The sequence below is a fragment of the Haliotis asinina genome, chromosome 16 (assembly GCF_037392515.1).
Source record: "Haliotis asinina isolate JCU_RB_2024 chromosome 16, JCU_Hal_asi_v2, whole genome shotgun sequence".
Lineage (NCBI taxonomy): Eukaryota > Metazoa > Mollusca > Gastropoda > Lepetellida > Haliotidae > Haliotis > Haliotis asinina.
Window position 1 is genome coordinate 15,560,325 of NC_090295.1, and position 15,951 is coordinate 15,576,275.

The following is a 15,951-nucleotide window of genomic DNA, read 5'->3' on the forward strand; positions in this document are numbered from 1 at the left end:
AACCACAGTCTCATGTGGAGAATGTCTTGTGGCAGCCAAATCATTTGAATAATTTCTTTCTTACAAATAGCTGCAACTAATCTAGCTAGTAAGTAAATAGCATTATTTAAACACCAATGAAACTGAATAACTGAAGAATTTTGCAAACATTATCTGTACATGGAAAATTACACTGAACCATGTAATGGTTTTGTAACGTTATTTTCATGAAACATTTGCAACCTGTTTTTCACTTGAGATTTTGTCATTTGCCCAAATAAGTATAACCTGAATTTCAAGAAGAATACATCTGATAATTTGTGCAAACAAATCTCTGAATTAATGTAACATTGAGGTCAATAACAGAAGGACGGGTTAGAGGCCATGTTTTCAACTGATCTCAATTTGGTAAAGGCTTTGGCAGACTGCAACATTTGGAACTGATCATTTAGTGTGGGAGGGTGATCAAAGGGTGCAGGAAGGTAGGGGATACTAAAGTGATTCTAGAGACCCTAAGATCCAGGTTAGAACTGGGTGTAAAATGGGTGTTCTGCAACCCATGCATGTGGAAAGATGCAACTGCGGAGATCAGGTTGTCAGGCTGACACACTGTATCCCAATTACATTGATCAATGCTCATGCTGTTGACTTGACCACTGGATGGAATATTGCTGTGTTAAACAACTAACACATCATATTTATTTCGACCTGTGAAGGTTCGGGGTACAATAAGCCTTGATTGTCTGGTCCAGACTCGGTTATTTACAGACCACCGCCATATCACTAGAATATTGCTGAGTGCAGCATATAACTAAACTCACTCATTTACTTCACAATATGTCAGCTTCTGTCAAGGGTGTAATGCAAGCACTGACCACTATATTAGAAACCTGGAGCTAACATATCATGACCATGGTTCATAATGAAGAGGAAAATATAGTGTTGGGAAATGGTTACCTAAAATCTCAAAATTGATGAATGGTTCATTATAACTGATCAATCACTGAAATAACTTGTTAAGGTCATTTATCTAATTTTCCTTGTTTGATAATGCACAAAAAATAAAGAAGAAAAATGTAGTTCTTTTGAGTTTTTTAGCAAACTGGACAAAATGTATTTTCAAATTTTACATCTTTAAAGGATGAATAGCATGTGAAGAACATAATTTCCTGAAGTCTTTAAGATAATGCAGTCCTGACTTCGAACCAAGCTTTAGTGCTTATGAAATGCTACAGACAAACACTGGGAAATCAAAGATGTGTTCCAAAATTGTTTGAGTTTGATAATGGAAAACATGATCAATTGCTTTGTCGTTTCAGCACTGAGACCATTCTCTGATTATTTCAATCAAAGGGAACACTACTAGAAATAACACCTGGCACACCTTCTAAAGGGAGGCAACCTCTACAAAGTATTGTATCACCTTTTCACCAAGACATGCAATAAATACCTTTCAAACCCATCCTTGTTCAGCCCTCACAAAATGATGGTTCCTAGGAAACATGATCGTGAATGCACAGAATGTTCAGTGGAAATGTGCAGCAAAGATATCAGTTTATGGCTATCATGTTTCTCACAAAAATGTAAAACTATACTGACATATATGATTCCAGCTCTATTTTTGATTTGTTGAAAACAGAAGAGCATTGTTAATGACGAAATGCACATTTATTATGTTTCACCATTGCTCTCTACAATTTTAACATTCTAATGACATGCAATGCTTTAAATATAAGGCAAGTGAAAGCAAGATGAAAATAAGGTAACATTTGTGACATTCAGTGGTATATCTGTGATATTTAGTGGTATCATAATTTTGTGGAAGTAATACACTGCCATGTCATTGTTTTGTGTGTAGATGAAAATGTCTGTATTCTCCATGAAAAAGACTTCAAGGGACACAGACGGCCCCTTATATAAAATGCTGTTTCAAAATTTCATTTATTCAAAGAGTGTCCAAGACATCATTAATTGTTGGTCTTCCAGTCGGATCAACTGCAAGCATTCTACCCACAATCGCCTTAAGACCATCAGAAACAGTCGCTTTCACTGCAGTTTCAATCTCGTCGGCACTGCAGAGAGCAACTGGCCGCTCGTCGCCCGCAGACTTGACCGCAGGGCAAAGTGTTTTCTTTTCCAGCCGCATTGAAAACAAAGCATAAACCACAACACCAAGACTGAACACGTCTCCCGAGCTTGAAAACTGGCCATCTTTATACTCCGGAGCCCAAAACAAAGTCAGACCACACGGCCCACTAACATAAGCACCGAGAGGCTGGTTTACAGCGAAAGAACTTGACAAAACGTCCCTCGAACAACTGCACTTGGTTAAATTGAAATCAGAGAGTTTGTAAACTGGTTTGTTTCCATGTGACATGGTCAACGTGATGTTTTGGGGTTTGACATTTCCGTGCACAACGTTGTGTTTATGTATATGCTGAAGGCCATGAGCGACATCTTTCATTGCGCGTGTGATTGATACGTCGTCCATTTTCTCGCTGATTGCAAAGTCGTTAAGATTTCCCGGCTCACAGAATTCAAGGACGACATATATTTTGTTGTTTTCGGTGAAATGATCAATAAATGTGACAATATTCTCATGACGCGGGAGATTTTCGAAGGCTTCAATTTCAGTGTTCACAGAGGATGTATCAATAGATTGTTGAATTTCTATTTCCTTCAGAGCAAAAGCGTCCCGAAAGTTTGTAACTTTGTGCGTTTTACCAAAGGCTCCATTTCCAAGGGTTTCAAAAATTCTGTATTTCCCACCTATCTTCATTTTAAGCGATAAGTATCAGCAAAAGTCGTCAAAACCCGGAAATAAGGTGTTGTCGGAGTGTGTGTTACCTCCCTTTTATGTTCACTCACACAGAACGTTGAATCTGGATAATCGAACTTCAAAATGGGGAACACTTTGGGTTGGACAATTTTCAACAATAAGTCATACACCTGATTTTTTTCAGATTTCATAGATATGTATCTACGTAAAATAATAACATGGAAGCAGAACTACGCTTTGTGTATTATCTCATACGTACTCATCGTTACTGATCAACATATGAAATATGGTTGTTTCATTATCATAAATCAAAATAACATGAAAACAACAAAAGCGGTCAGATAACAAAGCAAAGTTGGGGAAGGCGTAAAAGTACTGATTGATAATAATGACAATGAGATGCAGATTTAGGGGAAGGGCACCCGTGACTCAAAACTAGCAGCTAAAATTACAATACATTTACAGTACTTCATGTTATTTTTTTCAAATACCATTTCTTTATTTACCACAAAGATAGGTGGTGATATAACAATAATCACACAATATCATAAAATTCTGAATAGATGCAATGAAGAGTGACTGTAACAAATCTGAATTTAATCTGACTGAGGGTTGAATAAGTTGCTGTGAATATTTACTGTTCATTATCAGATTGATTGGTATTGTTTCCCTTGGTCGTAATTAAAAATATTCATGATTATAAGGCAAGTGAGTATAATGGCAAAAAGTTAACAAGCGTGATAGCTTTAATCAGATATCAGAGGGTGTTTCATACAGAAGATACAGAAAATAGTGCAATGTTTGGAAGATAAATATTGCTAATGTATGATGTGTAATAACGGTTTTATAATTGATAATTGCCAATGATGTGTAATAAGTGTCCTCTGTTACTTATATGAACATGATCATAACATGTATGTTTATTGACGGAGCCAGGCCTCCTTTCACCAACAAAGCATTAAGGTGATCGGAGGTCACTTATGTAAACGTTTAAGAATGGGAGTTAAGGTTAATCTTATAGCAAAGGTTTCTTCGTTAAAGGAGCCCCAGATCTTAACATTGGATGCCCTGCAATTGGCGCTCTCAGTATAGGCAAATAATATGATAATATTTGTGATTGACACGTGATGGAGTTTGTTCAAAATAAATTGCAAGTGTGCCTTGGGGCGGTCCCGGTTCAATCCGAATGGCCAAAGAACGAGATGCACGTGTCAAAGGTACGTGAACGTATTTCACGTGCATCACGCAGAGGCGAATCACCTTCGTGTTCTTACATTCAAACATGTAGTCTTGCGTAGATGTCTTTCAAATAAGGTTATCAAAACTGAAGTCCCAAATGTTCTTTGACTGGTAGCCATGTTCGATCAGTTGGATCCAGATGTTAAATAGTTGATATGCTCTGTACTAAAATCCCACATCATGGCATCATGGTATTCCTACACCGCTGAAAATTAGCGGTTTAGTTTCGCAGTTTTCGATTTCTCAAATTGATGAATCAATTCTGGAGATGCAGTGGCAATTTTATTTCACCCTCCTTTCCATTTATCTGCTTTCAGTAAATTTTATGCCCAAACAACCCAAATGGAACCTCTGTATCATATCAGGGGAAGTCACTCTATTCAATTGAAGCAACTCAACGTATTGCACATTTGCACTTTCCATGTGACTTTCTTCAGATCTGTCAAGAAATCTGACGCAATGGAAATGTTGGCCTCGCGAGTCTTGTGTGGAAGATGCTTCCAGCCATTGTCCAAAAGCTGCTCATTTTTCAAATCAATGGCAAGTAATTGCCCGACATGTCCATCCACGAAAACCGGTCTTGTGTCGGTAAGTCGACGAGGGTTTGACTCGCTTGAGCACGTATTTTCGTCCTTGACTGACTTGAGATTCGATATAGTGTTTTGTACACAATCCCCAAAACTGTTTATTTGTGGTGCATATTTTTACATGTTTTCTCATTGGTAGATGTATGTTAATTGTGTATTTCTTTAATCAGTTTCCCTGCTTCTTGGCAGATTTACAGAATATAAGCTGTAGAAGCGCACTTACAATATTAGTTGTACAGACCAGTGCCAGTTATGTTCGGACACTTGATTTAATGTCCATAGACTTACATGTTAAAATAGTGCAGCATAAATAATTTCCATGTCTTTAATTTTTTTTTAAGATCCAAGTCAAATTTGCACATTTGTGAGGAATCAGCTTATCTACAAAATTTCTGTTTAATTTTCCATTGTTTATTTATGGAATTGTAACAAGTTAAAGGGGCACTAATCCAGAGCAGTTTCCCCTCCCCTCTCATCCACAATTGATAGTTTAAGTATATAGACTGATCAAGAAAGGCAAAGTCATTTTTACTTCATTATCATGAAGTGAAAGATTTCTTCCCGTTCCCCCATCCCAACACAGCATAGCGTATGTTGTCTGTCATACAGATTGTGCTGAATGCTGCAATGAATACATGAAAACAAAATGCAACTTTTAAACTTAAAACAGACAGAAGTTATAGCAACAATGTCAGCTATTACATTGCGCTGGAACGTATCCATCAATATCCAGAATATAAAAGATATAAAAGAACGACATGCCATTCATCATAATCAAGCGCCATGTCTTTTAACAGATTAGTGTGCAAAAAAGTGATACATCATTTCAGGTTTTTAACATTGGTGTATAGATTCATTGGTCACCGAAGATACCACACCTGGCAACTAATTGTATCATGTCCACAATTCAAAGTAAATTAGTTAGCCAATCAGTCAGTCAGTCAGTCAGTCAGTCAGTCAGTCGATGAATCAATCACACAATCAATCAATCATTCAATCAAATAACTTATGTAGGTTTATACTACCACACATGCGTCACAGCAAGGGAGAAGTAATGCATAGCGAAGTGAAAAGAAATACATAGGGTGAATTTGCAGATTTTTCTAGCAGTGGCAAAGTCGTTCATGGATAGATGTTATTATGATCATATATTATGATAGATAATAGCCCAAAAGCATAGCTACCAAGCCTGGGCTTACACATGAGTTTTACTATATAAATATGAGACTTTGCAATCTATCAGTCTTTCACTGAACAAATGGCTTGCTCTGTGCCTGTAGGCATCATATTTTAGCTGGAGAAAAGTAGGATCAAATTGGATCAGTTACTGTACCATCCAGGCAATAGAAAATCTGAAAAAGCCAACACTGCTGGGATACTCTGTTACAATAAGACAAGAATTATATGGGATATATTTTAATAACAGCATGTGATGGACATCCACCCTTCCCAGAAGAAATTCTGCCAGTATGGACAGTAGCTCAGTCCTTGTGTCTATCATGGTCGAGGGAGCAGGTGCTGACCAACTTGCAGCTTGGTTTGTTTATTAAACCATTAGAGAGAAACATTAACTGTTACGGATCAGTGGCCCTTCAATCAACATATGTACATGACGTGAACAACTTTAACATGGCGGTGTGTGGGATTGTGGAACCATGCGGAAGTTGATGAATGTGATGTCATTGGTCTGAAAACTGAACTTAAATTATGTACTGAGAGCAGAGATGGTTTCAAATTTTGCAAAGATCCATCCTGAGCTGCATGAAAACATTTATGCTACACTGAAATAACATGTAAATCTAAGGAAATTACGTAGAGTATCCGAATACATCTGGCATTGGTCTGTACGTTTGTAACAGGTAAAATCAGAAACACTAAACACTAAAAACTGGTAGACGGGATAACAGCATAGACACTGTAATCATTTTACTATCTCACAAAGCATACGATTTGGGTTTGAGTCCACAAATATTCTTGAAAATGTGTTTTATTTCCAGTTTTATCTGGATCACAAAGGTTTGATTCAGATAGTGACAGATATTGTCTGTTATGTGGATATGAAAACTTTAAAGTGATTGTCTCATTTTCAAGTTTTGACAAGTGAGCTTATCAAATTCATTTAAATTTGATGCAAGTGAACACCAGAGAGGATTGTCGCCAGGTTGTCAAATAATTTATGAAAAGCAATTATTCTGAATCTTTAAGTAATTTTTTATCAGAGTAATATATAATTACAACCAGCACTAGTGGTATGTAGATATTGCTGTAAATGTTTTCCTTTTTACTGCACATGTAAGCACTATTCTTTGATTTCAGTTTGCCACCATGTCCACAATGAGCAACCCCAGTCGGCAACTGTCTGTCCTCATTCCACAGACAACTCATCTCAACAGAAGCTCACTACAAACTGCCTGTCACCGACTAATGTCATCAGGAACACCGAAATCTGCTCCCAAAAAGAAACAGGGGGTCAGTATCATGTTGTGTTATGTTTCTTAACGCCAACATCCGTATCTGTCCCTTACTCAGTACCTAATGTTTGTTGTTACGTTGTGATTCCCTAGATAAAACTGAGATCAATCTGCAAAAGAATCAAATGTGAAAATAACAAAGAAATGTGATTCAGTCAACAGTTGTATTATAAAAATATAAGTTCCCCAAAATACAAATCACAACCAAAAATGTAGCGAGTGAGGAATATAGAGTAATAGTACAGATTCAAGCAGTAATTCTAGCTATGAAAACTGTAACATTCATGTTGCTGCAAGAGTGAATGGCTCCCTTCAGTAATGAACAAGTAACTGTATCCTGTTCTAGCCGGTATCCTGGAAGGGCCTACTAATAGCTGCAGGGTTAGGAGGTGCCATGTTACTGGGAGTTCAGTATGTGAAGAGGGAGAAGGAGCTACGTAAGTAGACAGATATCTTCATGTTTCCATTTCTTTGTGAGGCAGCCTACCGTCATGGTCTCATAGAAAAAGTCGGAACCACTGTGAATAGGTAGAATAGGTCTTCAGCAATCCATGCTTGCCAAAAAAGGCGACTGCATAAAACTTAACTCGCTCACTCACTCTGAATTTGCTTGACAGTTTTGACAGTTATTAACAAAATGGATGAAATGGTCCAGATTATTTACAGTCCACCACCATGTAGCTGGAATATTGCTGAATGTCATAAACAAAACTCACTCAACTATCTCACTGTCTCTCAAAACATGTTTCTCTGCCTACGTGCATGAGTGCATGCATGTTTATTTATTTTTTTTCTGACTCCTGTTTATTATGCTTATCTCCTCCCTGTGTGCAAAAATAGTATAAAATATCAATTTTATTGAGAAAATTACATCTATTTGTGAATACACATTCTGTCAAGTACTGTTCTATTTATGATAATTGAATTCAGTATCTTTTGCAAGTTTGTACTTTCTACAGACGCAAAATGTATTTTGGACCATCTTGGGTTCCAGAAATTGCCAAGGAGAGGAGCAGGTCCCTTGGAAAAGCTGCGCTGGGTGGATCATGGCAGTTGATCGACCACAATGGTCAAGTCAAGTCCAGCAAGGACTTCCATGGTCAGTGGGTACTTCTGTACTTTGGTTTTACACACTGCCCTGACATCTGCCCGGACGAGATCGAGAAGATGATCAAAGTTGTTGACTTAATAGGTGAGTGTGGTCTTCAGCAGTAGATAGTTTGTTCTTATCATTATTTTGAATGACACAACATTTGTAAATTCGTTAGTTTTGCTCCATGTCAGATTTTTGTTAAAATGTCTTAGTTTAATGTTTTACTTTATGTATTTTTTTTTCTAATTATGGCCCCATCATACATTGATTAATCTGTACACCAAAATTATGTGTGTAAAGTTGAATGGCGTATCATGTTGTTCAGTGAGTTGTTGTGTTCCTCCCTTTGTAAGTGCGACTATGCTTGTCGTAAGAGGCAACTGACGGGATCAGGTAGTCAGCTCGCTGACTTGGTTGACATATGTCATCTGTTCCCAATTGCGCAGATCGATGCTCATGTTGTTGATCACTGGATTGCCTGGTCCAGACTCAATTATTTACAGACCCACCGCCATATGGATGTAATATTGCTGAGTGCGGTGTAAAACTAAACTCACCCACCCTTTGTGAGTACTTGTAATGTTTCTTGTAATTTGGGAATAATGCAGCGTTTTCAGTTTTGTCATTTCTGGTGTCCCCCGCTTTGATCCTGCTGGAATATTGCTAAAAGCGGCGTAAATCCTACTCCCTCACTCACTCAGTTTTGTCATTGTAGATGCAACGCCTTCCAAGCCAAACATTCAACCCCTCTTCATCACAGTGGACCCTGAGCGTGACACTGTGAAAGCTCTTCGGGAATACTGCCAAGGTGGGTGACTGATAACATTCTGCAAACAGTAGATAACACCACTGGGGATTCTGGATCACAATATGCATCTCATGCATCTTAGATCCTGTGGGGATTTAGGGTCAGAATATGCATCCAGTGATTCTAAGATCCATCAAGGATTGTACGTCAGAATATGTGTTTCATGTTTCTTAGATCCCATGGGGATTCTGGGTCAGAATAGGCATCTCATGCATCTTAGACCCTTTAAGGATTCTGGGTCAGAATATGCATCTCATGCTTCTTAAATCCTTTGGGGATTGTGGGTCAGAATATGTATCTCATGCATCTTAGACCCTGTGGTTCAAAATATTCATCTTAGACCTTGTGGGGATTCTGGGTCAGAATATGCATCTCATGCATCTTAGACCCTGTGGTTCAAAATATTCATCTTAGACCTTGTGGGGATTCTGGGTCAGAATATGTATCTCATGCATCTTAGACCCTGTGGTTCAAAATATTCATCTTAGACCTTGTGGGGATTCTGGGTCAGAATATGCATCTCATGCATCTTAGACCCTGTGGGAATTCTGGGTGAGAAAATGCATCTCATGCCTCTTAGATCCTTTGGGGATTCTGGGTGAGAAAATGCATCTCATGCCTCTTAGATCCTTTGGGGATTCTAGGCAAAAAATTGTTCCTCCTACTTCTTAGATCCTGTAGGGATTCCAGATTGGAATTTACATCTCATGCATCTTAGACCCTGTGAGGATTCTGGGTCAGAATATGCATCTCATGCATCTTAGATCCTTTGGGGATTCTGGGTCAGAATATGCATCTCATGCATCTTAGATCCTTTGGGGATTCTGGGTCAGAAAATTGTTCTTCGTGCTTCTTAGATCTCCTGTGGGGATTCCAGATTGGAATTTACATCTCATGTGTCTTTGACCCTGTTGGGATTTTGGGTCAGAATGCATTCCTCATGCTTCTTGAAGCCTGTGGTTGATTCTGATGTGGTTATTTACAGACGACCACCATATGGCTGGAATATTGCTGAGTGTGGCGTAAAAAGTATGGCTTGCCAGTAAAATCAACATGAGACACTGTGGGTGTGACATAATTCTCGAAGGAGTATTTATTCATTTCTAATTCACCCGGAAAATTTATAAAAATGATACATTTATAGTACACATGATGCAATGACCAATATTACACAATCAATATTGCCTGTTATTATGTAAGCATATTTTTCCAGCTTCTTCATTGTTCGAGGTGGTCACCTAGACCATTGACTGAAAAACATTTGGACTCCAAACCAGGTCCCATCTTGACTTGAGTTACTAAGAATAGATTTTGAGAGAACTGGATGAGAACTTACCCATGATTCAACCAATGAGATTGCCTTGCTTCCTGTTACGCTTCATTCCTATTGTTTACGTAACGTTATTGGTTTTTATAGCTAAAATACATGGAATTATCATGATACAGACCTCCTATTATCAGAAATTTGCGGGCCTCTGCAAATGATATTGGACCACTCAACCTTAACGACGGGCCATTATCAAGCCCGTTGTTAGGTGACGTCATAAGTAGCTCAGCTATTGAAGTTCAATCACCTACGGCTCGATTGAACTTGGGTTCATTATTGACCATATATCTGTCTCACATTCGTCACATGTGCCTGTGCCATTATGCACTTTCCTGCCTGTGTCAACCATAACGATTGTACCATAAATGACAACATACAGCAATGAAAATATCGACTTCAAGTCTAACGTTGTTGATCACTGAAAACAATGGCGGCTGGTAGTATGAGCAAAGGTCAAGGTCGAATGTCGTCACTCTCAATAGTGACGTCACCTGTGTTCTTCTATGACGTGTCTATATTTATAAAATGTGTGGCAGTGACTTCCGTCATTTTGTTGTTGGCAGTAAATGCTTCTAAAACGATGCCGCTGTTTTTATTCTTATTTTATTAAAAATTCTATTCATTTTAGCTATAATAACGGTACGCTATTTTTCAGGGCATTATCATTTGCAGAAGCCCTCGGTCTTTTCAACTGCCCTCCTTCGTCGGGCAGTTAATGAAAGACCAAGGGCTTCTGCAAATGATAATGCCCTGAAAAATAGCGTTACCCTTATAGTAGGGAGAACAAAATTACTTTCCTTGACTAAATGGACATGTTTTGTGCTTTAGAAGCTTATTTGCTGTAACAACATAATTTAAAAATTACAGACAGCTGAATTTGGTCAATACCTGTTTTTTATGGACTCAGGAAAAGTAATGCTCAATCAGTATTGCTCTTTGTGGGTCCATAAAAAAAGTGTTGACCTTGTTACCGGTCTATAGTTGTATAGTATATTTCACACTATATATACGATAATGAAGCTATTACAACTTTTACTCATATAGTAAATGGGTATTAGGTTGCATAATCTATATTACTCTAATTTAGTTATGTAAAAAACAGTATGACACAATTGATAGTTCTACATATCTAAAATATACTAGGCAAAATAAGTTAGGGATATCAGTATTTTTATTAGTGAGTGAGTGTAGTTTAACGCCACTCTCGGCAATATTCCAGCTATATGGTGGCGGTCTGTAAATAATCGAGTCCGGACCAGACAATCCAGTGATCAACAACATGAGCATTTATCTGCGTAATTGGAACGCGTGACCACCAGATCCTGTTAGTCGCCTCTTATGACAAGCACAGTCGCCTTTTATGGCAAGTATGGATTGCTGAAGGCCTCTTCTACCCCGACTAAAAGCATCGGGTGGTCAGGCTCACTGATTTGGTTGACACATGTCATCAGTTCCCAGTTGCGCAGATCGATGCTCATGTTGTGGATCACTGGATTGTCTGGTCCAGACTCGATTATTTACAGACCGCCGCCATATGGCTGGAATGTTGCTGAGTGTGGCGTAAAACTAAACTCACTCACTCACTTTTAGCATAGTTTTGAGCCTAGATGATAATTGATAATGGACAAGATATAGATAATATTACACATATACATGCAATGATATACAAAGGTAATGGATATAGACATAATGGTCTGGCCTGTTCTGACAGGTTCCCTGTCAACTTGTCTGTGTTGTGATTTTGTTCATTATGACCTATGGCTGAATTTACTCTTTACAAAAAGTAGGGGAATTTATTTTTAATCTGCGATTGAAAAAAGAGGGGAAGTACTCATGGAAACAAATAAGGGAACACACAAAAGTACAAATGTATTATTTTTTATATTTTTTTCCAGGTTTATCCACATGCTATATATTGCACTGTTGGCGAAATACTGGAAATAAGTAAAGGGACACTTTCATGTGTTCCCTTATTTATCTCTCTCTATATTTTACATATGTATATTTTAGAGTCACAGTCAATAATGAATGTTTTGTGATTGCATCAACACTTGCACTTCATTATGACCATAGTTGTTTGCCCTTTAATCACTCATGAAAGATACTTGGTGTATGACATGAAATTTTGCATGTGTACAATTTTCATTTTCTAACAAAATCAAACATCTTGAAACAAACTCTAGCAACTGTGATGTAAGATGATTGTCAAAATCCTCGAATATGCACATGTATCCATTAGCCTTTGATAAATACAGTAAGTCCCTCAAGCCCATAAACTGCAGATTTATGTGTAGATTTTAAAAATTATTGTGTTTCCATGGCAACATTTAGGCTATTTTTAACTCAGTATTGTCAGCATTTTGAATGAAATTGTGTTTCAGGTTTTTTTGGAAGGAGGTAGTTTTATTTTCATTCCGTCTCTCTGTGCACCAGGTCCAGACTTGATTATTTACAGACTTCTGCCATATATCTGCAATCATGCTAAGTGTGGCATAACCCTGAACTCACTTCACGTTAGCATTTTCAGCATGTACACTCAGTCAAGCACATTTTCAAAGACTATACTTACTGACATGATTTGCTTTTACTGCAGAATTTTCGCCCAAGCTACTTGGGTTGACTGGCAGCAAGGCACAGGTGGATGAGGCAACACGTGCATATCGGGTGTACTACAGTGCCGGTCCCCGCGATGAGGACAATGATTATATAGTAAGTCATTAGTCCTAAAGTGCATCTCATGACAATATCATACAGTTTATAGTTGGTAAAAGAGGTAATCAACAGAAGATGATAAATTTCTCCAGCTAACACATATTTGAAAGCACAGTTAGTTTAAGTACAATTTGATTATTTTTTAGACTAAATACAAATTGTTTCCATGGAAATAATGAAAAATATAAATGCCCAGATCATGCAAATAGCAAAAGCCACCACTTTTGCAAAACCTACCCCTCATTTTTGAGACAAAATCTGAATCGTTTCCATGGAAAAAATATAAATAGTAACTCACAAAAATCTGTACATAGCCAATTCACCATTTTTGGTGCTGTTTGATATATCTACTAAGTTTTGCAGACAAAAATTGAATCCAAAAGCAAAATGATCACAGACTGACAGGCAGACAAGGCGTCAACTATGCCGGGGGTATAAAAAGGGTCAACATAGAAATAACGGAAGTTTCAAAGAAATTGTTTACAAGTAATCATTCCACAACTTTAGTATGGAACTGTTTGGGCATGATTTCGTGTTTCACCCAAAACAGATTGTACAACTTTTTGCAGGGGTATTAAAATGCACCCTGTGCGTCCGTCCGTCTGTCCATGCACATTTATCTTTTCTGGAGCAGAACTTTAAAAGTGCGACTTACACTGAAATGGGAAGTAATGCAGGGGATATTGATGATTGTGTCTTCTTGTTTGACTAAGTTTGAATCGTTTCCATGAAAATAATTAAAAATATAAATGCCAAGTATCTGTAAACAACAAAAAGCACTTCAAGATCTGCCTCATAAATCTGCCAAGTTATGTTGAAAGATATCAAATAGCATTTTGAGTTGTGCTCATTAAACAAAGCCCATCCCTCCCTTTTGAGACTAAGTCTGAATCATTTCAATGGAAACCCAGATAAATAAAAGTGCCAAAAATCTGCTTATAGCAAAAGGCACCACTTCAGGGTCTGCTTCACATATCTGCCAAGTGTTTCTTAAAGATAATGAGAAGTTTTCCACCCTTTGAGACTAAAACCAAATTGTTGCCATAGAAACCAAGAAAAATAAAAATGCCAAAATCAGTAGATAGCAAAAAGCACAACCTTAGCTCCAGTTTGTTATGTCTGTCAGAGGAGGTCATCACAAGTTGCTTTCCCTCTTTAGACCAGACCAAATGTATTTCTTGTTTTACTGATTTTGTCCTCAGAAAACCTAAAGGCAGGAGGGGAAAATAAATAAAAACAAAATCACCCATCAAAGTAATATTCCTTCTAAATACCAAAGTATTTTAATTTTGTCAAATTTTGAAGTGTATGTATTAAGTAACCAATTCTTCTTTGAGGCAACTGGCTCCGGTAATCAAGTTCGCTGACTGGTTTGACATGTCATAATGTCCCACATACATAGATTGATTATTTACATATTGCTGGAATATTGCAGAGTGTGGCATAAAGAAAAACCCACCCTCACTCATACATTCTGTAGCAAGGTGTGCCCATTGTTTCAGGTTGACCACACAATCATCCTGTACCTGGTTAATCCGGATGGAGACTTTGTCGACTATTACGGCCAGAACAAGAAGTTTGATGAGATTTCAACCAGTATCAAAGTGCATATGGAGAAATTTTCATATCTAAGAAAATAGACTTGTATTCCTTAAATATTGTAGTCGCTTTCAACATTTAATATATTTCAAAGCATTTACTCTCAATATTCTTCTCCTACTGTGACACTGTTCAATATTTGTAACAAATACAGTGAGATATCATACACATCCACATTTGCTGAGGCAGACTGTCACTGCACAGGGATATGTGTTTGCGCTGCTTTTAAAATGTTGCTCACCCACATGGGTACCATGAGACAACATCCATCTTATTTGTCTATTTTGGCTGAAATATAACTAAAAGCATCATAAAACATTACTCGCTCTGTGACCTTGTTCAGGTACAGAAGCTCTGTGATATCACTGACAGATTTTTTTTCGGTCAAGGTGTCCTCTTGTTCATGAGGCTTTTTAGGGAGACAGTTGACATCATTTTAATTCAAATAGTGCAGATATACCACCTTTTATTGTGTAGAGGAAACAGTCTTTCTACAAAGGAACTGAACTCTTCCTTCTGAAACCAAAGCATCATGAAACAGAAATTCTACCCAGGTAGCTCAGTTTTTAATGTTGTATAGGTTCAGAGAGTCTGCATTGTCACTATGTTCCGTGTTCTAGCATATATCATATATAGTAATATACACATGCCTCCATAACTATTTGAAATCAATTAGAACATTTCAATCTGTTTTTGTTGTCAAAACCGTTAAATTTGCACTTCTTTATGTTCATTTCATTTCTAGAAAACAAGAGAGTAGCTTTCAGATGCTCATTTTCAAGAGGACACGCTGAAAGTATATATCAGTGCCGGTCATGTGAAAGTTTCAGTGATATCAAGAACTTTTACTTCTGTTTTGCTACACACTTCAGTGTAGACAGTAGATATTCTGTCAAAGTTAGTCACCAAGTATATTTTATGACAGTAGATTTTTTCCCTTGAGACCTTGTCTTTTCATGTTGCATGCTTTTGTTCCCACATATTAAATTCATTTTCGCCTTACCTAAATCCAACCAATTCTAAGTGGACCCCATCCACTAGTTTTTATTCTTACTTGTGAGTGAAGATATTTGTTCATCCAAAAAAGGTTGGTTGTCTGCTCAGATTATGTCCAATGTGTCTTGAAAGCAGTATGTGAGAAAGAAAAACTTTGTCGTATCACGCCAGTTAAAATTCATGAAGTGTACAATACTGAGTGGTATATATGGATGAGCTGTTCATAATTTGTTGCTTGTTTTTATGGACAAGCCTGCCTCTCTCCAGAATAGGGAACAACTCCCACCTTAGATTATGAGCACGCCATTGCTTAAAATCCATATTCAAGAAACATTAAAGATTTGTTGAAGTGCTGAATGTT

At 37.6% G+C, this 15,951-nt stretch overlaps 2 protein-coding genes across 5 annotated transcripts in view; both read left to right on the forward strand.

The window, feature by feature from the left end:
* The window catches only part of LOC137267918 (F-actin-capping protein subunit beta), a 384,252-nt gene that overhangs the window by 213,489 nt on the left and 154,812 nt on the right, over positions 1-15,951 (forward strand). The gene's annotated exons all lie outside the window — the stretch shown is intronic.
* On the forward strand, positions 4,002-15,947 carry LOC137267917 (protein SCO1 homolog, mitochondrial-like). 4 transcript variants are annotated; one of them, XM_067802365.1, is made up of 8 exons: positions 4,002-4,072; positions 4,435-4,585; positions 6,901-7,053; positions 7,402-7,492; positions 8,050-8,247; positions 8,864-8,956; positions 12,877-12,992; positions 14,498-15,947. In XM_067802365.1, the coding sequence occupies exons 2-8, from the start codon at positions 4,457-4,459 to the stop codon at positions 14,633-14,635; spliced, it is 918 nt and encodes a 305-aa protein (XP_067658466.1). In that variant the 5' UTR covers positions 4,002-4,072; positions 4,435-4,456; the 3' UTR covers positions 14,636-15,947. The 4 variants fall into 4 exon arrangements, with proteins under 4 accessions (XP_067658466.1, XP_067658467.1, XP_067658468.1 ...); XM_067802366.1 differs by having other exon boundaries at positions 4,018-4,108; XM_067802367.1 differs by having other exon boundaries at positions 4,051-4,188.